Source organism: Opisthocomus hoazin, chromosome 5 (assembly GCF_030867145.1).
Source record: "Opisthocomus hoazin isolate bOpiHoa1 chromosome 5, bOpiHoa1.hap1, whole genome shotgun sequence".
NCBI classification, from domain to species: Eukaryota; Metazoa; Chordata; class Aves; order Opisthocomiformes; family Opisthocomidae; genus Opisthocomus; species Opisthocomus hoazin.
In genome coordinates this window covers 58,698,554-58,720,924 of record NC_134418.1, presented here as the reverse complement: position 1 = coordinate 58,720,924, position 22,371 = coordinate 58,698,554, and the positions used below count along the sequence as shown (strand labels likewise).

The 22,371-nt window shown below is 39.8% G+C and overlaps 1 protein-coding gene across 13 annotated transcripts in view; it reads right to left on the bottom strand.

Annotated features, from left to right (window-relative positions):
* The window catches only part of MANBA (mannosidase beta), a 57,877-nt gene that overhangs the window by 11,987 nt on the left and 23,519 nt on the right, over positions 1–22,371 (bottom strand). For all 13 annotated transcript variants that reach the window (XR_012764051.1, XR_012764056.1, XR_012764057.1 and 10 more), the window contains exons 8-16: positions 20,205–20,356; positions 18,986–19,103; positions 16,010–16,096; positions 15,250–15,417; positions 12,217–12,435; positions 10,743–10,907; positions 8,815–8,959; positions 2,731–2,873; positions 704–961 (exon numbers count right to left, since the gene is read on the bottom strand). Coding sequence is in view for 1 of the 13 variants with exons in the window: in XM_075421444.1 (XP_075277559.1) it covers positions 704–961; positions 2,731–2,873; positions 8,815–8,959; positions 10,743–10,907; positions 12,217–12,435; positions 15,250–15,417; positions 16,010–16,096; positions 18,986–19,103; positions 20,205–20,356 (1,455 nt within the window). In the remaining 12 variants the exon portion in view is untranslated. The remainder of the gene's footprint in view (positions 1–703; positions 962–2,730; positions 2,874–8,814; positions 8,960–10,742; positions 10,908–12,216; positions 12,436–15,249; positions 15,418–16,009; positions 16,097–18,985; positions 19,104–20,204; positions 20,357–22,371) is intronic.

Below are 22,371 nucleotides of genomic sequence, written 5' to 3'. Positions count from 1 at the left end.
AGATTTACATGCTAAGAAGTGAGGCTTAGCAAAATGTGTGTATACACACACACAGAGAGTATGCTTGCTCTCTATATATAGAGCACGCTTGCTAGGAGCGGAAGAAATCTAGGGAAAAGTAGCAAATGGACTAAATGACAGTGTTATACAACACTGATGCTTTTTAAGCCTGTTCAGAAGACTGACGCACTTGCCAGATATTAAGAAATAATTGCTATTATGCAAATCAGAACCCTTAGCTAGAGGGCAGGGATTTGCAGAAGAAGGAAGGGCGCATGCAATACTGCATATTAGCAATGGTACACTGATCTGAGAGTCTGAGCACTTCAAGAGCAAACGCTGCCGACAACGATGCACTCTGCACTCAGCTGAACCAGCATCACCTAGCACTGACGTACAGTACTGTCTGCAAGCCAACACATTGGCCATGATGCTATTTGCTATCTAGGGACAAAAGAATGAAAGGAGCAGTGCTGCAGCAGTCAGGTGAAATACAGTCAAAACAAATGAAATGGAGACTTCATTGTTTAGATATGCATATAGTGACAGAAAAAAAACAACTGATTTTGAACTCAGCATGGAAGCTAGAATTGCAACAGCTAAGGAGAAAGAACATTAAGAGGAATCGGACACTGCATAGCGGGCAAACAACTCAAACCATTAGCAAAACCAAGTACAGTAATTCAGCATGACTCATACTTACACTAAGCTGGGTCTTTTCTAATCCTACAGCATCCTTCAGTGATGAAAGAAAGTGATGGTTCACAGGACTCTGGAGCCCACCTTCTCCAACAAGACAGAAAGTAACAATGCAGCTTTTCCTGGTACAATTTCTGCATCTTTCCAGCAAGTCATTTATGGACTCCTCATAGATGGGGACAGCACTTTGTGCTTTAACAGTCACACTGCCTTTGGCAAGGGTGCATACTGGCTCCAAGGAACTCCAGGCATGCACAACGACCTATCAAGCACGTTGAGAGAGCACAAAGCTTAGAAGCAAAGTTACATCTGTGGAAACAACCCAGCATCCCAGGTTCCACATTGCTTATTGCAAGAGATGTTTGCCTGACAGTACCAGCTGATTTCCATCTAGCAAGAAACTCCACAAAGATTTAAACAATCGATAGGGCATAATAATTAAATCATATAAACCTAACAAGCAGTCTGCTTCAAACAGTCTGGATCTGTTGGTGTGTTTGATCTGCAAGGCTTTTTTTCTCCAGGCTCCTTGAGAGGAGGGGGTTGCCAATTCCTGCCAAGGGAGTGCTGGGAAATGGAATTAGTGACTACTTTGTTGACTCTTTTTCCTCCCCTCCCTGATTAAAAAAAGTCAGACAAAGGATTTTCTTGAGATTGCTCAGTGTTATCTGATGTAACCCAAGTGGGTAATCTAGAGCTTCTGCACAATTACCGTTAAACAGAAGCAAGCTGCACCATTTTAAAAGTCATTATAGAAGTTATATTAGTGCAGTAAAATATACATTCCCAGAGATCACGCGCGCATTATGAATGTGCCTTTATGTTAAAAAAGGCAGCATAATTTCAAAGATAGGCACTTAATGAGAATTACAGCATTCTATCTCTTCAAACAATTTAGGTTATTTTTCACCTTAACAGGGGTCCACAGTCAGGAACAGATCTTAACTCCTTTCAGAAGTTTCAAGGTCCAAATTTTCTTGAAGTGCGAAATACAGTATTCATCAGAACTACCCTACTGCCAATGCTTCTCTGACGCTATCAGAAAATCTGAATTTAAGCCTGTTATAGTAACTCAGACCGGAAATAAACAATTTGATTAAGTGCAGTCCTTCTCCAAGAACCGACTATCCAGAATTTGCAACAATTTTCTATACTATATATTACTATATATAAAGTAACCTTATAAAACTGAAAATTCATAGCAGCCCAACAGACAGAGCAGTGAACTAGGCATATTCAAACTACGAAGTTCTGAAATGACTAATGAGTCATTCCACGTCTCTAGATCTATTTTTCTGTCCTTCCCAGCCTTTTCACATGGGACACCCCTTACGTCAGGAATTGTATCTCCTAGTGCAAAATGGCCCCTAAATTTATTTGAGATCTGGTTGCCATACCAGTAACAACGACAAAGTGTAACAAATTGAAAAGGAAGGTTGTGTTCTACAGGACAACTCGGCAGCCCAAATACTTCCACAGAAATCCTAACAGTTTCTATAGCATTATCAGAAAACAGTTACGGCATCAACTGTAAAACGATGACATTGTAGAGGTGACCTTGCAATTAAAGTACACCTAGATGTTCTGTTGATATTTCAGAAGATAATCTAGTTCATTTTCCAAAACTAGTGTAAGTAAGAGTAATAGCAAGCAATGGTACAATCCTTCCTCCCCCCACCTTTTGTTAATCTACTTCTAACACCTAGGGAACAGTTTTGTTAAGTATTGAGGTACCATTTTCCACACTTTGTTCTATTTAACCACCAATTCCTTTAAGATTTCAACAGAATAGTTAATTTCAGGCCTATACCTACAGGTTATAAGCGAGGCAATTAATTCCTTGTTCTGTGAAGCAGTACGCACTACTATAAGAAAGGATAATGTTGCCCCCAAGAAGGTTAAAGACAAGAATAGCACCTCATTGCATTCGAATATGAACTTACTAAAGCTTGGGTATATAAAGATAGGCTTATTCAACTTCTCACATTTTTGCAGGAGGGACACAAGGGTGGCAAGAGAGACATCACTTACCCTCAAAGTCATCTTGTGGTCCACGTGAAGATCTGAGACACCGTAAATGTACAACACACCTTTGTCTTCATAGGCCACAGGCAGCAGTGGTGCAAAGAAGTTCTGGGCAAAATAATGGAGCAGTTTCCACTTGCCTCCATACTCTGAAAAGGGTTAAAAGGAAGAAAGATGGAGACCAAATTGCCTTGGCACACAATTCTTCCTGTGCTCTCTGGTCCTGCTATGGCAATATAATACCCCCTCCCCCTTTGTCACCTCTGTCAGGTGCAGAGAATGACTAAGTTACCCGTTTTCTTCCAGTCAAGGCTCTGCTCTGGAAGGGATCTGAACCTCCTTAAAGTCTTTTTCTGAGCTTCACCAAATTGTCACACGTTTTAAGTGTTGGTCCTATCATTTCTATGCTGCTATTCGATTAAAATAAAAAAAGCCTTAAACACAGGTGACGTTACCAAAACTGACACAGGGCATCACATACTAAGCAGGCAGCTGGAGCATCTATGTTGCTGAGAATCCAGACAAACATGGGAATTGGTGGCATTGCCACAAACTATCACCACTGTGAAAAGACAACAGTGTCTGAGTTTTGGTGATTGTACAAAGCACCTTCTTCCCCTTTTTTCAGTTCTCCTCTTTCAGTTCTTCCTTAGAGGAACATCAGTAGCAATGGAAGCAAAAAAACAAGTTCTCAAACCAAAGACAGATCTAAGTTAGGCAAAATGAATTTGCCAGTATCTAGAGACAACACTAACTGTATGAAATTTAGTAGACACATGCCAAACAGTTCACTCTGCCTATTTGATGGAAAGCTGGATGTCATTACTTTCAATACTTTGACAGTCTCCCACTAACAAACTGGAAAAGCCATCAAACATTGTGTCCTCTCCAAAAAATGCAATTTTGCCAGATTCAACACTGCCACACAGTGATTTTGAAAAAGGAGCTGCTTCCCCATTTCTTTCTCTATTAACTTTCCATCTAGCACCCACTGTCAGCATTTTACCTCTGTCCTTCCTCAACCATTACCTAGTCATTGAAATGGCACTAAAAAGAAGTATCAGGTCAGCTGCATCATCTCACAAGGGAAGAAAAGTTAGATATCTGTTTCATTCTTGTTTCTGGCTCTTTGTTGTATGCAACAGGTTTAAAGTTCAGGGACGCTGAAAAATATTTCCAGTAATGCGTTTTTGTTGTAACCGATTACCTCTCTGTGTTTTGGTGCTTATACAAAGCTATTAGCACTTTCAAATATTTCACAATTAAGGACTTCATCCCGAGTGATAACAGTCAGTGAAGGGTGTGTTTGTGGCTTTCACAGGCAGACCTGAACATGGTCTGTCTGTACTCCACATAGAAATGAATGAACTTTGTTGAGAGCAAAGTGCATTAGCTCCAGCTTAGCACCTTTCACATCACCTTGTTTTCAGCAAGCTCACAACCAGGTATCTTGGAGAACAAGCAAGAAAAGCTCGTATCTGTCTGGAAAACCCACATAAGATTCAACCATGCTATGAGATCAGACTTGCCAACAAAACACCACCAGCATTCAAGTTAATAGCGCTGAAGCAAACCAAAGAAATAAGCCTGAAAGAAATCTTTAGAGAGGCTGCTGAGTTTCCTCAAAACTGACTGCTGATAAACTGATGAACATACTCAGCATATTGGTGATGTTCAGTACATGAACGAAGCCATGCTCTTGCATTCCAAGGACAATTCTTGCAGAAAACGCTGGTGGTCTAAAGGACAACTCTGCCAAACCTAGGGAGCACTAACAAATTACTTTTTAGGGCCATGAAACTTCAGAAGATGAGAGATTTGGATTGGGGATGGATTATCTGAAATAAACTGTGGGGCAACATCTGATCTAAAAAATAAAAGCAACAGGCCTTGTATGAGAAATGGGCACTGTGCCTAACCTCAGGCTTCGGGAAGGGCTGAACTCCCTGCAGCCCTCAGAGCTGCTACAAGACTCTCATGAACTTCAATTGTCAGTGCAATAGATCAGTGCAATAGATGCTGCTCACGGAAGGCCTCAGACACACACCACCTCAACCTCAGACAAGTCACCCAGCATGGGCTGAGGTTTCAGTCCCTGCTGCCTTGAATTTTTCCCTCAACTTAGTTTACATGATGAAAATCTGGGCTACAACTGTCTAAAATATGACAATGAATAATGCAATTGAAGTAGAGCAGCTTCTGTTATTTAGTGTAACATAAAATCCCATTTCTCTTCCAATAGGCCCTACCCTCAGTTTCTGCTGTGCGTTCATTTCCAGTGGGACTACATGACCACATTGCAGTGGTTACTGGAGGGACAGAAAGCAGGTTTGCTACCTACGCAGCAGATACAGAGATTCTCAAAGAACCTGTGCAGTGAAGAAAACAACTCAGGCTAAACTTGGCATTACACATCCACCGAGCAAAACAAACAAACAAAAACACCCACCCAACCAACAAAAGCAAACAAACCACACACTTAAAAGTTTGTACAATTTCAAAAGTCATTCTAGGGTTCAACTACTACAGCTATCCTTTTGGGATGTTTGCAAACATCACTAATCTGCTAGCCTCAGATCAGCCTTTCAAGGCTGGTATTTCCCTTCCCAAAAAGCCTAGAGCCATTTTGAAGAATAAAGCTCAACTGACGGAGCAGTTTCTCACAGAAAGGGTCTTCCAAAGAGAACTTTTCCATCAACAGGATCTTGGTAACACAATTGTTAAAGTAACTTCAGACAGCACAGCTGAAGCTCAGTGATTTTAAAAAAGCCACATTCTCCAGCTCATCTGTTGTCATGATTTCCTTAAGACCACAGTCACATTTCTTGATTTAAAAATAGGTAAGTTGCATGTAAAATACTCCCCCTGCCCCAAAAATGGATGTAAGAAATCCAGAGATCAGGTAGCTATCATGAGAAATCTCTGGGCTTAAACTTTCCTGTTATGGACATGCATGCCCAAAGGCATCAGTCAAAAGTTATTTAAACCAGCCCTGGGGTGCTTTTCTCCTCCCCCCCCCCCTACATTTAAATGAATGCTTAAAGAAATCCAAGTTCCCCAAGTTTTTCCGGATAATAACATGGGGTCTGCACTCTCTGCAGTATCAAACTTCAGAACAGGAAACTAAAATCAGGTTTGTAATGAGACCCCAGTACCCTTTTTTCTGACTGTTCCCTGTAGCCTTCTACACTGATAGCAGGAGTGAGAACAAACAGTTCTCCCTGGAACAGATTTTAAATTAATCACTTAACACTATTAAATGCAACCTGAGAAGCATGCTGCTAGTTCTTTCCTCACCTCAGTCTCATGAATTCGTACCTGTTACTGTCCACAATAGGCTGTGGTTTCAGCTCATCAGGGGCTCTAAATATTGAGCCTGCAGTAAAAGCCAGTTATCTGTTCAAGGGAATCTCATGACAAACCAGCTGGGTACCTCAAGGTGACACTTGTGTGGGAATGAGGTAAATTGCCGTGTGTATCGCAGCGCTTTTCACCAAAACACACTGCATAGATGCTAAAGAACACAACATGACACAACTGGCTCCACAACCAGCCGCCAGCAGTGAAAATCCAGTTGTGGTAAAAGCTGTTTACTTCTGAACTGAAGACAGAAGTACTATGACAGGAGTGCTGTGTTCTTATTCACTCCCAAGCAAACATCTTAAAGGTAAATTAAAAGGAGAAACATTTGCTACCTTCTCCCCTTCCCACTTCACAAGAAAACACTTCCACTTTGTACGGGAAATTATGTAAGGCCCTCCCTGGCGCTCTGTGAAATAACAGATTTAAATAAGAAACACTCATTGATGATACTACTGTGCCATCTAACAAGATGCAGAAACGTGTTTTTGAAGTGCAAATAAAACTAATTTCTCTGAAGTTTTGCATAATTTCATCCATTAGCATCTCAAAAATCCCTCTACCACACTGACTAATTAAATGAATATTAAACCTTTCCTCACTCCACTGAGGGAACAGAACAAAACAAAGGGACAGCTGTATCTTTGCTGAGCTTTTCTTCTGTACACTAACTTCAAGAACATATGAATAATTCAAGTACTTGATATATTTTCTACAATGACGTCAGCTCTGTACTTAAACCGACATTTATGGTCTCCTCTTCATCTATCAATACACCTGTCTTCAAAAAGAGACATTTTCCCAAGCATTTTTTTCTCTTGAGGCACTTAAAGCCTAAGAGCATCAGCCATTGCTAGAATCATAAAAACGAACACTGGGATATTCCATTTCCTAATACAAGTCTAGAAAGTCCAGAAAGATGAGCCTGATAGTTGGACTGCTGCCTTAACATTTAAACAAAATAGCATGTTTCTTCTACTGGTTCATTTTCCTTTGTTGGTTTCAGTTGCTTTGCTCGGATGAATAAAGGAAACGGGAAAAAACCACCACAAACCACTAGCAAAAGAAGAAGGGAGAGAGCGACAAACACCTCCCAGAGAAAGAGGAGGAGGGGGAGGTGGGCTAATTTTTTTTAAAGCAAAATCAAATAGCATTGTGTTCTAAGGACAGATCGAGAACTTCACACTAACTCTTAGCTTTTCCTGGTTCACTCAGATTTCATCACACATTAAACTCTTAAACCAAGATTTTCAAAAGCAGAGTATGTGAGAAATAACTAAAATTGAAAGAGAATCTACCCAAGTCCTATAGAGCTGCCCACAGAACAGCTTCTCCATTTCAAAATGGCTTCTAGACAAAATGTTCAGAACATGAAACACAATCACTTCCCTCATACCACACATTCCTCTCCTATTTCTTACTGACTTATCTTTTTATATGTCCGATTACTCCATTTCTGTGTTCTAAAAGGAAAAAAATACACATATAATATATAAGGAGATATCATGTGCATAAATAGCATATTAGCAGAATAATTTAGTCACAAAGAGTGATTCACCTCACCTGACACTAAGTTAGACATCAAATCTCAAGCTAGTCATCTTCTCCTATAAAGAGCTTCTCAGAAGCTATGCTGGGTGAGAGGTGTCATACTAAGTTCTATGAAAATCAAATTCAACATGGAGAAGATAATTCATCCCACTTATGAGATAGCTGAGGACACAATGAATCACACCCTAGAGATAACCATCTCCCCCCCCAACTGAACACAGAAGGAATCTAGATGCCTAGCCTTTACATACGAAATCTCATCCTCCTCAGAAAAGGACTGCAGTTCTGCAGCTTTTTTTGACAGTGCCCTTACTGCCTACTGAAGGGTGAGGTTTCAATCATTTTACCATGGGGGGGGGCAGGTGGAACAAAATCAACCAGATTTGTTGATATTATAGAAAGTATAATTGCACATTGGTGCTCCTTCTTACCTTCCTATCCCACTAGCTCCCTCTCTGTCCATTCTCACCTAGGGTGGCTAGGTACATACAAGCTGAGCCCATAAATATAACCAGGGATTTCTAGGACAGGCCCTTTTGGAAACAGAATTTCTTAGAATTCTCCAATTCTAGAAGAATTTATCTTTCTAATTTTAAAATACTTAAACTTGCAAAAAAAAAAAAAAAGGCAAAAATTCTCTGGAAAAACCTAGATGATACATTGCACACACTTTCAGGAAGATCCAGCTCTACATATGACAACCAAGGGCAGCTGAAAGTTTACCTCACAACGGGGTTGTGCCCTCAGTCTAAACCATTACTGCTTCCTAACAGGCAGCTCTGTCTGGCTTCAATGATATTATTTCCTTAGAAGGAATGAGAATACTGCTTAAATAAAAAACTGTATTTTTAAGAAATTAGGAGTTACATATGATTTTAACTTCTCTAAACTAAACCTTGCTAACACGAGGGTAAGAGTTAGTGGCTGCTAAATCTGAACAGCAGAACGTCCACAGAAAAAGAATTGCTTTGTTCTTCACCCTCTTCTGCTTTCACAGTCTATTAGGACAATCCTGAAAAACACTTTTCTGGAAAGCATTTCTAAAGGATGGACAGAAACACGTTCAAAGTTTGCAAAGTTGCCCAAGAGAGAGAGCAGAGCCATACTTCTTATTCTGATACTTCCAGATGAGGAAAACAGGACTGATGGTGCTTTTCACCAGACTGTTATAAAACTTACCCAAGGAAGCCCAGGAAGGAGCCTGCCAAATGTCATTGAGTTGCCAGTAAAGAGCTCCCATTGTGTGTCCTTCTCCCTTGACTATTTCACTTCGACTAAACCGATAGAATTCAGTTTCTGTCTTTATACACTGAGCCTGCATCACCTTGGTCAACAAACACACATAAAAAAAATATTTTTGGTGTATTGTATCTCACTTTACTTTCAAAGCACGTGTGTCTCTATTAACATACAACACAGACTTCACAGCAACAGCACATAACTTTAAATTTGAGCCTTGAAGACTATACATCTGCAGTGCAGTGGGCCTCTGCTTGAAGGAGATCTATTCCTAGCAGCTCCCAACAGCTTTGCAAGCAGTATCTTTAGAGAAACTCTGAAGGGGCTACTTCCTGCCTTCCATCCAGTGAAGGCCACTGGGCAACAGGGTCTTTGAAAGGAAAACGGAAGACAGGGGAAAAAAAAACTAAAATAAATATATTTTTAAAAAATTAATGTAAATAAAAAGCCCAAGAGTTGCAAAATGATGTTATGCTGCCCTACCTCCAGCATACATCACCATGATGCCCACATGCCTATACTCTGACCACCTGTTCCCAGTACATGGTCAAAATTGTGCACCAAAAGAGCAACCTTTTTTTCGTGTGCACTTCCACTTCTTGTCTCCTTCCCCACTTTGTCTTTAAAAAAGACTTTTCAGAATTTTTCACTGGCCAAGTTCTCAATAGCAGCCAAACAGCCTGTTATTTTCTTCACAAAGTATATTACCAGGCTGGGCAGGTATTAAAAGGAAGTCTCAAAAGAAAGGAAAAAGTTATTCTTTAGGACAGCTCAAAAGGTAAAGAGAACACTTCTCTTAAGTGTCTTTAAGTTAACCACTGGAGCCAAGTTTACTCTCTTCATCTTTTTTGCTATCCTTATTCTGGTATTCTTAAATTGTTTAACCTGTTAATAAGGCCCTGACAGACAACCCTGCAGAAACTCTCATAGCTTTTTGAGTCAGAACCTCACTGTGCATGTTTTACCCCTGTTTTCAATTTCACAGCATCGTCTATCCTTGTTCTCTTGTCATCAGTGCCTGAAGTTCTCCAGCTGTTTTGTGTTTATATAAAACTTGCTGACAGCAGCTCTCAAACATTAAAAACTTAGTGAATGCGCAGTTGTTCCCATCAAGAGTGTTTCTGAAATTCTTGGAACACAACAAAAAGGAACAGCACTTCAAACTTGCCTAATAGCATTAAAAAGTTACTTAACATCATTTAGACATCACATAGAAATCACGAAGACAGAAATAAGCACAAGGTAAACTACTACAGATGAAGAGCAAAATATAACCGACTGATTTGAAAAAAAAACCAGAATAGATTCTGCAAAATATCAATATCTGAGTCCGTAACAAAACAACGGCTACTAATAGTCTCATTCATAAAGAACTGCATTCTCTAGAAACTGTCTTGTTTCAAAAGCTCATGTATTCTTTGAGGCAAAAATCAAAGGAGTAAGCCTACAGGGGCCACATGAAGAGCACAGCATACCTACCCTGGAACAGGGAGTAACAGAGCAGCACCAGGAAAAATTACGTACCAAGGCAGGGCAGCACGTCCCTGCTCTCCCAGCCAGCTTCATGAGTGGTCCCAGCTGGGGACAGGGACCAAGGTCATACACACAGCCAGACTTTCTCCCCTTGAGCCAGTTTCTGGGAAATTCCCCGAGAAACATTCCAGCCCTTCTATGGTGAAAACTGGAGTCTCTTTCCAATAAATGAGAGACAAGCTCGTTCCAAATTAAACTGGACCCTCCAATGCCTCAATGCAGAAACTTTCCATATAACTGAACATTACCAAACAGAACAGGCCCAGTTTTAACCGCTGACAGTATCTAATGGAACAAGTATTGACAGCTACTTATACTGAAGACACCACCATTACCTGAGTGAGGTAAATCATATCTTTGAACTTTTTTACAGGATCTGTGCTCTGGGGAAGCTTGAAATGATGCCCAATCTGTTGAAGCATCTGATCATTGCCATTTTCATGGTGTTGTCGATGGAGAGAAAAATTGCTTGTGTAGGACCAGTCCTCAGTGGAGGAAACCTTTTAAAATACACAAAAGAAAGAGATCAGAATGAAAAGGCAAAATGTGCATTTAATGACCGACAGGATATTCAGGAAAGGATATCCATTACAGCCTGCTGACATCATCCAAACCGTTTAAAATTGGTGGTATATTTCTACAGTGCCTCATGCAGTCATGCAAGGATTTTGAATCAGCAACACCCTTTGCTTATACTCCTTGTACAAATAAATGAAAACAGACATTGCTGTCGTACCCAGAAGAGCAACTTTTGGCTCAATGACATTTAACTTATTGTCCCAAGGTTCAGTTTGGCCAAGGGAGCTCATAGGTTTGCTTGCATTCATAGTAAATCAGAAACACCCCAGACTAAGATGGAAGAACGTACTCTAGTCAAACACATTTAGGTATAAAAGTTACAGAAGTTAGTAGGGCTGTAAATTCTAATAATGTGTGTATTTTCAAAACCTGTCTCTGAAAACAAATGATCATTAAACAGTCTTTTTCAACTAAGGACAACAATGCAGCATAGCTTATACAGTTATTAGTGTCAAGCTTTTATTGTAATTACAATCTCTATAAAATCTTTTTATTTAAATTTGTTCTTTTTTAGGCTGGATTGAATATTTTTCATTGTTATTAATATGGATGAATGTACTGATGTCTCAGATAATACACTTTGCCCAGTAAATTGAAAAGAACATTCTGAACTCCTTTTAGTTGCATGCACGAGTATCAGCATGATATTCCCTTCTCTCTGAACAAACGGACAAACAGCACAGTACGTCTCTGCTCCAACTGGATAATAAGATAGAATATACAATATCTAAATTTAACAGAAGACAAAACCAAATCCTCTTATATGTAAGACATAAAGAAACAAGTAATTTAAGTAAAATAAATTGGTAAACATGATAAAAATTGAAACATTGTAGAACTCAGCACAATTCAGCATTTGTCACATTTCTTCTGTTTCTAAATGAACACTTATGCTTAGACACAGCAAAAGGAAACAGATGTCAGGCAATCATTACTAAGCTATGTATTAAATAGAATTACTATTAAAATTAATAGTCTCATAATAGGCTCTCATCTCAACTTGGCTCCTCTTGCAACATCAAGGTGAATATACTGAACAATGAGAAGGGAAACAGTCCCACTTCACTCTCTCCCATGCCAGCGCACACCCCCATCCCACCTGCGCCATACCACACCTAACGACATCTTATCCCAGCTATGGTTCGGATGCTGTAGTTTGCTGGGAAGAGACTCACTGCCCTCGCTAGATGAGGGAAGATGGGACAGTAAGGTATGGAAGCCCCGCCTTACCTTTTCGATTGTACTGAAGGAAGGCCAGGATTGAAATCCGTATTCTGAAGCAAAACGAGTTTTAGGATACACTGTCCAGTTCCAGCAGTCATTGCTGTAGTCATAAAAGTGAGTGTCACCGTAATGGGTATCATAAGGATTTTGGGAGAGCCAACCTTCTTTAACTGACTCCAAGCCGTTGGTGGGACTGGATGCAATAAAAGGACGACTCTTATCTTCCTGGGATTTAAAAACAAACAAAAAAAAAAACACCAAAAAACACCAAACCAAAACCACACCCCCCTCACAAAGTGAATGGCTTTTATCATCTGAATACATAGACCACATTTTTGAAAGGGGATGGGAGGGAGGGGCAAGGAGAACATGCTTTTTCCAAATTTCTGAGTCCCCACTTAGGCAATGTTGCCCTTTGTGTACTGACATTCATCATCGTTACTTGCTTAATTAGCTTCTTATTTATGTTCTTGGAGGACAGCTGGGCATGATATTGCCTGCTCTGCCGTTCTAAGGGAGTCTCTCCTCTCATCAAGAGATTTTTCTATCTTTATATGCTTCTAAATTCTTAATGAAATCTATTTAAAGTGTGCCTTGTGAAAAATAAACTCAAGGAACATTAATATTTGAGTACTGTGACTTCTTTATGGAAAATCATTACTTTTGCAGTGTTTTTGTAGGAACAAGGCCATGATTTTCCCGTTTCTTCTTAAGTCGTCATCAAAATTTAGTCCTAACAAAGCCAAGGTATTCTGCTACGAATGCCTGCATGGTAGCATTGCGGGTTGTTGTAATTTTGGCTGGCTCTGCACATTGAGACAGATGAGACTATAAGAAGGGTTACATTTCAAATTGTTCAGAGCTGCCTTTATTTATAGCCTCAGTAGATTTAGTGTACTAAATCTTTTAGCAGTACTCTACAAAATACTGAAGGAATCCTTTCACAGGTATAATTCATTTAGCACCCTACTTGTAGTAAGATAGGGGCCTGAGTTAGTTACCATTTACAAGTTACAGCAATTGGCTCGAATACAACAAAGCACTTAGACACGTGCTTCATTTTAAGAAAAATCTTAAAAGCCCCCGTCTTTTTCTTTTTTTTTTTTTTTTGACATGAATAATTAATAATTAACTGAACCAATTTACTATAGGATATCCTGGATTCCTTCAAGTCCTTAGTTCAAACTTCGAAGTCTTTTTAAGTTATACAGTCCAGTACTGCTAGTAGTTACAAGTTTCCTCAGCTGGCTTGTATTGCACAGGACCTGAAATTATTTCACTGTATGGTTCCTTCTGGCACTCAAAATAGTTATTCTGTAGGTTTAAAATAAAAGAGGGTCTGTCCTGAACAGCAGCACTCCCAGGGAGGTTGTGGAGTCTCCTTCTCTGGAGATATTCAAGACCCACCTGGACACAGTCCTGTGCAGCCTGCTGTAGGTGACCCTGCTTCGGCAGAGGGGTTCGACTAGATGACCCACAGAGGTCCCTTCCAACCCCTACCGTTCTGTGATTCTGTGACAAGTGAACTGTAACTCAAAACCAGTATCAAGACAGAACACCTCACTTTGCTGCACAGGCACTGGCTATCCAACTCATGTAGCTAATCACAGAAACACCACAGCATACTTTTACAAACAACTCAGTTCCAGAAAACCTGACTGAAATACAGAAACCTAGAATCAAGATGTTAACCAGGAATATAAAACACCACTACCATTGAGAATGCATAACTGCCCTCAAGAGCGGCATCCTTTTCATTTTCAGTAGGCTCTTTCAAACCTGGCCTCATTTTTATTGTTTCCTCTATCTCAACTTTTCCAGTAGAAAGGTATTCTAAATTCTTAAGAGTACAACTAGTCTGGCAACATCAGCAGCCTCCAATAACAAGCAATAACATCACTGTCACCTACATACTGCGTGCCTGTCTTAGCAAAGAGAAACTTTAGGTCATGAACCTCATAACATGAAACGCATCTCATCCCATAAAGGAGAGATTAGACTAAAATTATCATACCCTGAAGTCGATAAGATCATACCATACAAGGGATAACTGGGAAGGAAAAGGCCACGAGCATCTGAAGAAGGAAGTTCTAACTGGACAAAACTCTTGCAACGTTTTGTCTCTTAGCTAACAGGGGAGTTTAGAATATTCACCCGTGGTTCAAGCACTGTCTGTTAATCCCTATACAGTTATGCAACCCCAATTTGGGACTTTTAACTCAATTTCACTCTATGTACACACATCAAAGTTAGTTAAAAGCAGATTCCATTAAATAATGAAGAACTGCAATACTTCTAGGAGGAAAAATAAAACTACAAAAGCTATGCAAAATAGGTAATGCCAAATCACAGTGGACTTCACAGATTTCAGGTGCTTCTGGTCTGCATGCTCACAGTTTAAGTCTTATCTCAAAATATTTTATTTTGCCTTCGTATACTGTAAAATACTATTAGTCTGTTTTAAAAAACACACAATATAATGACTACACAGCATGAGGACAATGTTTAGCGTAGCTTTTGTTTAACTTGCTTAAGCCAAAAAACTTAAGTCAAATACTGGAAGAGCACACTTGAAGAAATAACATCTTTATGAATTTCTTCAACTGCTATTAAAAGGCCTGAGGGTTGTTAAATCTTTCTTACAGTATCCGTCAACAAAATCAGGATAAACGAAATCTGATCATCTAGATTAATTAACTAATGGGCAATTTGATTTTTGTCCACTGGAAGTGAAGGCATTTGGGGAGGTATTAAAAATAGGAAGGGAAAAAAGAAGCAAGATCCCCTATATTTTCAGGTCTTCCTTTACACATCGCAAAGTGTTAAAGATATAAGTAATTTTTTGGTTGCTTTCACTTTGAGGACAACCCTTGAGTTTAGAGTTGTTTATAAAAGCTTGGAAAGTGCAATTCCTCAATAATGTGCCTTTTCCATTTTCCAAAAGGATTAAAAAAAAAAGACATCCCAAGTCGCTCAAATTGCAAACATTTAAACCTTCTGCCAAGCCATACACCCCTACAATTTCTTGAGGTCACTTACAGTAAGAACTATTTCTCGGATGTTCTTCACATAAAGCATCACGTAGTCTTTGATATAGACTTCTCTGGCAGCATAAGGTATGGAGAACCAGTTGCTTGCAATTGCTGCTTCGTTTTCATTGTTACCACTCCACAGAACAATTGATGGATGGGATTTTAAACGCCTTACCTGAAATACAACTTACAACCTCAGGAGTCAAGCAAAATTACTTCTTTTAAAAATAAAAAAAATTAAAACAAACCCACCGCACTTTATTACTACTTGAATTACAAGTCCACATGTACATTACATATGCTAAGCCTACAACTCCTGTTTGTATCCACACTGTTCACTATTCCCTTAGCCCTCCACCAGGCTCAAACTTTTGTAATATACACTTACAGAGGGGCAAACTTTTAATACGTTGACATATATCTACCATATGCATATGTGTACCTCCATCCTCATCTACTCAGACACATGTAAAGGCTAAATTCTGTGCTAAGGCATATTGCAATCATTAGAGCTTGCTCTCAGTGAATGCTCTTACATGTCCATGAGAAGAGGGCAGTCTGGATATGAGGAAAGTCTGCACCTCTGCTTGACTGACTACTCCTGCAAGTCAGTTAAAGAGGATTTAGCAGGGTTCGATTTTGTGTCTGCTACATAAACGTACACTAACAAGCACTTCTAAATAAGCATTTTTGGAAAGCTAACTTATACAGTCAGTCACTCAAAAAGAGGTAATGGTAAACAGAGCTTCGACACACGGACAAAATACCTGATGAGAAACTTCTGCTCTTACGGATTCTAAATAATCCTGGTCAGTTGGATATAGCGCACATGCAAACATAAAATCCTGCCAAATCTACAGCGAAAAGGAAAGAAAATAGAAGAAAAAAAGAAAAAAAAACAAAACAAAAAAAACCTGTTAGCAAATCATTTTTACATACTTGAAAAACACATGCTTATTGGGATGCACAATCCTTTGCTCACACAGAAGTTATTTATCTCAAAAAGAATTAAACTGAAATGTTCTGTTTCTTATACTTGGAAAGTATCACCAAAACACTCACATCCTCCATAGGGTTCAGTACATGCATACTCCACTGTGGTTTTCCTCAATATCAGAGTTACAAAATATTTATCCTTAGGAGTCAGATCTTGACAGCCTTCACCGATGAGTGGAATATTGCTCAGCAGACTGAGTTCAGTAATTTTCGGTGGAATAATTAGAACCCATCCAATGCTCAAATGTGAACATGGGACAACCTCCAGCTGAACAGAACAATTCTGTATTTACTACTCTGCAGATGTAACACCAAATCCCCATTACTTATCAAAGAGACACAGCAACTCTTCCAATGTGGTATCAAGCACACTTAACAGATGTTCAAGTGTACTTGTTAAAAGAACACTTCCACACTAAATGCATGAATTCATCTTAAAAAGAGCAAATCTTACCCAGTAAGAGGGGCAGAAACAAACTAGGTCCTCTAACAACACAGCAATCCTTCTCTTCAAAGAAAGATCAAGTAGATACCACTAAAGAACAGCAAACCTTTCAATTCAGCACTGAACTCCATTTGTACCTTGAAGGAGAAGAATTACAAAAAAGGCAAAAGGAAGAAGCCCAATGAGATGGGTAAGATTTCTTGTTTTACCTGTTCTGTTTTTCAAATTGCTGTAAATTCCAGACTCCTGATAGTCCATCTCAAACATTAACGGAAAGATCTCTGGAAGGAGCATGTTAACCCAAAAGAGTCTGTAGGAGACTACACTTTTCTGAATACCACACTACATAAATAATAGAGATTGCCAGACCCGTTGTCATACAATTGCATTTTCCTTGCCGTGAGAACATGCTTTTCCATGACTCTTTTCAGCATATGTTCCCCAAGAAAACTGAAGACAGGGAACAGGACAGTGGGAGGCAATGGATCCATTAATAATTGTTACACTCCTAGCACTGTACAAAAAAGCAGAGCTATTGCTGAAGAATCCCTCAGAATCCTTCAGTGACTGTGTAGAGACAAAACTCTCTATTGAAAGAAACTTTCTCTTGCTATTTCCCCTCAGTGAGCTATCACTGTTTTTCCTTATGCACAGTTTGACTCTAATGCACTTTTAAGCCTTTGCGAGACTATCAGAAGAAACAAAACCAAAAGTGTCCAGCACCGCCCCCTCCAGAGTAAGGGTCCCATTTTCTGCAGTTACTTGCTATTTTGGCTGTTAAATAAGATCTAAATCTTGCATTGAGCACTGTACGGGCACAGATCTAAGTGGCCTACTTAGGTGCCTAGTGTCAAAAATATAAGAATTGTAAGTGCTCAGAAGCCCTTAAAATCAGGGCATTCATTCAGATGACTAAAATAGATGTAACGTTTTATTTTTTCAAGCACACACAGCAGAAGGCAGCAAGGCATCAATTCTGTTTCTCTGATTTTTTATGCTGTAGAGTAAGACCAAACACACTTCTTAGGATTTTAATACCAGATGTAACTTGGCCTTCAGTCGTCTAGTCACTATTTCATCAAAACTTATTAACATGTGCCTCCAAGCTCATATAATCAAAGGTGCTCATCTAGGATTATCAGTGTTTGCAGCAGGTGTTCCCCTTACAGCTACATTTGTACTCAATTACAGCTTGTTCAAAATGGCCTTTTGGATAAGGCCTTCCATGCTTGGCTTCAGGCCAAGTGAAATATTTTTGTTTAAAAAGTTTGAACAAAAAAACCTCCAAACCCCTTCAGCTATAGCTATAAAGGAGAAAATACTTTTAAAAGAAATAAAATCCATTTCCACAGTAGAGAAAAGCATGACTACCTTCTTAGGTGTTTTGATAACTTGCAGGTGCCTGAAAGCACAAAATTCAAATACAGCAGGCCTTCAGCCCTCATTGAGGTCAGACTGCAAGGCCTTTGCTCTCAATCTGGGGCATCTACTCAAGAACTCGGATTCTTCAGCAGGGCTATTCTCACATGAGTAAGCCCTAAGCACAGCTACGGGGCCCCACAGTTTGGCTGCTTTGGAAAAAATATTATTTGGTCTTGTGAATAACCGCCCTCCCATGCACTACTTGTTTCACGACTAATTGACTGAGTGTTACAAGTCCCTGCTGATGTGTACAGTCTGCAGAAGTTCTTCTATGGTGCTCACCATTACAGAGTAAACATCTTCTTCCTGCGTTAAGTGACATCACTAGTACCAGTCCCTCAGCTTTTCATTTCTTCTCTCATTCTTTCCCAAGAGATTAGGAAATGTAGAACTGGGAAAGAGATACAGCACATAAAGATGACAGTTTTGGTCTGAAAAGAACTAGAAGACAGAAAGTTAAAGGCACAGTCCTGTTGCTCTGGTTTTGGGAAATGTAAGAGAGAGACAGGAAAAAAAGACAGTGGGGAGAAAAGGAAGAGGAGATGAAGGGGAGAATCTGGCCTGGGAAGGGAAGTAGGGGTGAGTGAACAACAGAGTTGTAGCCTTAGTTACAAGAGAAAACACAAGCCAAGTTTCTAATATAAAGTCTCAAAAATATCACTTCCAGTTTCAACAGACAGCCTCGGTAATCAGGAAGCATTCAAATAAAAAAAAAAAAAAAAATCAGGTTGATCTGACTTCTCAGGTTGGTACTCTACCATGTCCTTTGGAAAGATGGCTCGAACTTCTGTATTCATTCTCGTCTTTTGTTCATTTAGAGTGGATTCTTATTTAGAAGTTCTCATCAGTTTTTAAGTGAGTGTTCTGTGTTTATTTTTACCATTATTCCTATTTCATCGCAAATATCGTAAAATTCATCTTGTTCATATACTCCTCCTCCCCAAACCCGAAGTGCATTCATGTTAGCATCTGCTGCAGACTTCAAGAGTAGCCATAATCTGTCAAATACAAAAAAGAAGATTTATACAAGTTTTGTGAAACTGTATCACTTAAGAGTTTCTAAGGTTATACCAAAAAAACCCCCAAACTCCCAAACATTCTTCATTAGCAGGCAATCTAAGACATATAACTCTGATAGAAACCAGACTATTTTGATACCTTCTAAGCCTGCATGTCTGGGCAGAGTTCTCAAAAAGCAATTTTTTGTGCAGAAAAAGTTACTTGGTCCTGTTAACACTTATGAAATAGATGGAGTGACACATGCAAGTAAGTGCCTTTACAGAAGTATTGGCAGGACGCGGTTTAGAAATACTGTATTTTCTTAATCAGGTTGTTCTTTTCTCCTTGGATATTACTTGCTTTAACTATCTATCACTTGAACTTAAATCCTCTTCTAAACACATTCAGAAATCTATACTCTCTTCCCGAGTTCCACAATGCATAGCGAGAAGAAGGGAGTGAGAGAAGAAGAAAGGCTGAGACTCTGAATCTCATTTTAAGGGATTCAGGCTCCATTAATTTTTCTTTAATCATGCTGGCAGCCTCTAAGTTGCATGTGAATGCACACTGCAGCATGTCCTGTTGAACTCGTTCCCCAACTACCCAGAGCAAACCTTAGTCAAAGTACAGTGTGGTCCCCATCCCACCTGCGTCTCTGGGGTGCTGCATCATTGAAATCCAGGAAGCCTGGACCAAGGGCGGAAAAAAGGGAGAGAAGCTACTATGCACTTTTGTCTCCCTGTACGAGATGGGTTAGGACATGGCTGAAGTGCACTTCCTCCGAGTACCAATGAACGTGTCCCAGGCAATAGGATCAGACAGCCCAAGGATCATCCTTAAAAATACCCAAAAGGCCAGTAACCTGTGGACAGCAAACAACCACCTTCCTATCAGTTACTGCACTTCCATGCCTTGAACATCACTCAAATACACTAATGTCAATTAAGCCCTAATTCTGAGGCCTCCAACCCAGAACAATTAGCGTCCTACCTTGAAAGGAGTTCCGCCCACTAATGCCACCCTTTGATAGAGTGCCGATAGAGAGTCGGGAGGAGGAAAACACAATCCTTTCTCCTTAGAGAACATCAAATGTGGCTTACATGTCATAGGTCACTCTGTCTTGGAAAGAATCTGCTGGAATCCAGTTCGAGCCCTTAATGAAAATGGGTCGGCCATTGATTCTGAAGTAGAAACTCAGACCTGGTGAGCCAGGAATAGGCTCCTGAACAAGTTCTACTGTCCGAAAATAGGCCTGTGAAGACATGAAACTTGGAATTAAAGCAGACAAAAATAAAACAAAATAAGTAAAGAAAACCGTTACAAAAGGGATTCGACTGAACACTAACAGCTTAGAATTTGTCAAGGAGTCAAAAGACATGGTCTCATCTCTAAATTCCTCCTTCATTAAAACATGCTATAACAGGGCTAAAAAGAACCCTTCTGATAAACCTGTTCACTTTTTAAAGTTACTATCATATTAAGGGAGAGAGAGAAGGCATACACAAACAAGCGTCCATGTGCATGCGTGTACATATGTCAGAGACAGGTGCGTGTTTGCTCACTGCAGAATTCAGTCAAAAGTCCAGCTGAGGACCAGCAAGAAGAATGCAGTGGTTGCATTAGATCAGACACACCATTTAAACTGCAATTTTCTCCTTACAGAAGGAGACTGTAGCAGCTCAACTGTAAGTCTTGTCCCTGATTGCCTAGCTTCAGGTTCATCCAGTAAAGGCAAAATCTTCTTTTGCTGCCCTGGTATTATACATTTTCAATAGGTGTAATAATTAAACAGAAAAAGATATGCATGCAAACACAAATGCCATTTTGGAAGTGAAGGGCCCTCTGGCCCTCGCAGCTGTGTTTGAACAGCATGATCAGAAAAAAGGTTTCAGGGAGATCAGCTAAATAACCACTAACTCTGCCCAAGGGATTAAAGGTCACTCCAGATAAAAGCACTTCTCAAGCAGAAGCCAAACTTTCACGGTTGCTCTTTCAGCCTAGTATCTGGCATTGTGTACTGCATATGCTGAAACAAGAAAATATTCCTGCTGCAAGTGGAAGAAAAGTTCTCAAGAAATCATTCTGGACATTTCCTGGGACTTTATTTCAGCCAAAGCAACAACGCTTCTCTGAGGGATATCCTGATTGCACAGACATAAGCACAGTCAATTCCATAGTCACAAGAGAGCAGTTAGTTGAGTGCAATAACACGTTGCACCTAGCCCTTATTTGTAGCAGTGTCTTCCCCACCTGCCATGAGGCAGATGCAGAGCACAGCAGAGAAGCATTACAGAAAACATCTCTCAGGGAGGCTGTAGACTTCTTTGTCTCCTGCATCCTTGTTCTAGTTCAACTTAGCTAGGCCAGAAAGAAAACTCTTTCTTTCTGGTACCTGTTGCTTATTGTCATAGGGAGATAATTGGGAAATTTAATAAGTGAAGGAAAGCTAATAGCAAATTTCAGCCAACTCACACCAAGCAGTAAGTTTGGGTCAGGAGGGCTGGAACCTTGTTTTTTCTAGACTACGGCTAAGATAGCAACCACTCCTCCCTCAGATGACTATTTGCTATACCTTTGCAAAAGGTCAGCTTGTACAGCACAGCGTGTTCTCTCTCTGCCACAAGCTACAGCTGAGACAGGTATCGGTCAGTAAATCAGGCTAAAATTAACCTAGTAAGTGATATACCTGTCTTTAAGATAAAATGCAATTCTTTATTTCACACACCAGACAAGGCTGAAGTTCAAATGGGAAATGACTAATCCCACTGTGGGACTGTGTTTTTTAAACTTTCAAGCTTATCAAAAAAATCACACAGATAGAAAATTATTTCTAGTGGTAGGGAAGACAAAGAAAATCACTGCCTCTTTTCTACTGCAATCCTGTTGCACGCTAGGTTGGTTGAATACAGACCAGCATGATGAACATAGCTTTAGGACAAGCGTCTTACACTCATTCCTAGAATTCTGCAGATTTATTTTAACATGAGAAGCTGAATTAAAAAAAAAACAACACAGTATTTCATACAATTTTCACGGTTACCCTAACTACTGAAGGCTGCAAAAGAAAAACTACATTACGAGTACTACACTAGCAAAAAAGTTATGACCTTCCTACAGAGAATTCAATTACTTGAAGAAAAACTCCTCAGTCTTCAGTGTAGCTCTTTTTTGTGGCACAAAATGGAATGGGATTTATAGTTGGGGTTCCCAAAGTATTTGGGAGGTCCTCTTAATGGATGTCATCAGGCAGGTTGGGACTGTCTCAGA